The sequence below is a fragment of the Mandrillus leucophaeus genome, unplaced genomic scaffold (assembly GCF_000951045.1).
Source record: "Mandrillus leucophaeus isolate KB7577 unplaced genomic scaffold, Mleu.le_1.0 Scaffold245, whole genome shotgun sequence".
Taxonomy (NCBI): Eukaryota; Metazoa; Chordata; class Mammalia; order Primates; family Cercopithecidae; genus Mandrillus; species Mandrillus leucophaeus.
Genome location: NW_012102532.1, coordinates 687773 through 689424, shown reverse-complemented (window position 1 = coordinate 689424; position 1652 = coordinate 687773). Strand labels below are relative to the sequence as shown.

Genomic DNA, 1652 nt, shown 5'->3' with positions numbered 1-1652 from the left:
CGATCTCGGCTCACTGCAAGCTCCGCCTCCCAGGTTCACGCCATTCTCCTGCCTCAGCCTCCCGAGTAGCTGGGATTACAGGCACCCGCCACCACGCCCGGCTAATCTTTTTTGTCTTTTTAGTAAAGACGGGGTTTCACCATGTTAGCCAGAATGGTCTCGATCTCCTGACCTCGTGATTTGCCCGCCTCGGCCTCCCAAAGTGCTGGGATTACAGGCATGAGCCACCGCGCCTGGCCTACTTATTTATTTTCCTTCTTTTTTTCTTTTGAGATGGGGTCTCACTCTGTTGCCCAGGCTGTGCAGTGGCATGGTCACCGCTCACTGCAGCCTCAACTTCCCTGGGCTCAGGTGATTCTCTCACTTCAGCCTCCTAAGCAGCTGGGACTACAGGTGTATGCTATCACACCTGGCTAATTTTTTCTGGTATCTCTTATAGAGATGGGGGTTTTGTCATGTTGCTCAGGGTGATTTTGAACTCCTGGGCTCAAGCAATCCTCCTGCCTTGGCCTCCCAAAGTGCTAGGATTACAGGCATAAGCCACTACCTCTGGCCCTGGATATCTCTTTTCACAATGTGAAGATACGAAATTAGAACTTACTCTAAAATATCTTAATTTCTCAAAAACCATACCTAAAGTCCTCTATGGTCTGGACAGTCACCCTGTGACTATCAATCTTAGGCCCGTGGGCTGCTTCCATTCCAGAGCAAAGGCAATGCCAATTCATCTCTGGGCTCTTCAGCACCAGGTTCTGTTAACCAGGCCAATGATGGCATAAAGTAAATGCTCAGTAAATACTAGTTGACATGTGTTATTTATTGACTGAAGAAGGAAAATGATTACCTTTGAAGATAAGTCCTAAAATATTCAAGAGCCTGGTCTCCTCTGACTCCTCTGGGTCTGTATGACTGAAGGGTTCGGACTCCTGGAAGTGGCCTGTGGCTTCTCGAGTGAGACTGATGGCCTGCCTGAAAGAACACGAACACCAGCCTGTCAGCACCCAGAAGAACGTCACTGCAGCCTTTCGTAAAGGAGTTTACCTCACGATTCCATCAAGTCCCTGGACCTACTGCCCAGAGAAAAGGAGCACTTAACATGCTTAAAAAGTTGTTACAGCACCTGCTAAGGGGTAGGGCTCAAAACACCTTTCCTATTTTTTTCCCCCGACTGCCCATCTGCAAACATTTTTCTTATTTCTGAAGCTACAAGGCATTACTACGGTCTTCAAAAAAACTCCAATAAGGCTTTTTAACGTTTTAAAATCATAAACCTACTCCGAACACCTGTTTAAAACTTTTCCTAAGTTTAGAAACAATAAACTTTCAATAATTAGTTAATTCGGGCACATCCAGACAGTAAGATTCTATGTAGTCATAAAAAATAATGGGGACACGTGAACCCAGGAGTTCGAGATCAGTCTGGGCAGCACAGGAAGACCCATCTATATAAAAAGTGAAAACAGTTAGCCGGGTGTGATGGTGTGTGCTTGTGGGCTCAGCTACTCGAGGGAGCTGAGGTGGGAGGATCACTGGAGCCTGGGAGATCAAAGCTGCAGTGAGTTGTGATCATACCACTGTACTCGAGCATGGGCAACAGAGTGAGACACTCTCTCTCTCAAAAAAAGACGAGAGTGGGAAACTATGTATAAATA

The 1652-nt window shown here is 46.5% G+C and overlaps 1 protein-coding gene across 3 annotated transcripts in view; it reads right to left on the bottom strand.

Moving 5' to 3' along the window:
- NCAPD2 (non-SMC condensin I complex, subunit D2) overlaps window positions 1–1652 on the bottom strand; it is a 37014-nt gene that overhangs the window by 10439 nt on the left and 24923 nt on the right. For all 3 annotated transcript variants that reach the window (XM_011982951.1, XM_011982950.1, XM_011982952.1), the window contains one exon: window positions 845–969. In XM_011982951.1, coding sequence (XP_011838341.1) covers window positions 845–969 — 125 coding nt within the window. The remainder of the gene's footprint in view (window positions 1–844; window positions 970–1652) is intronic.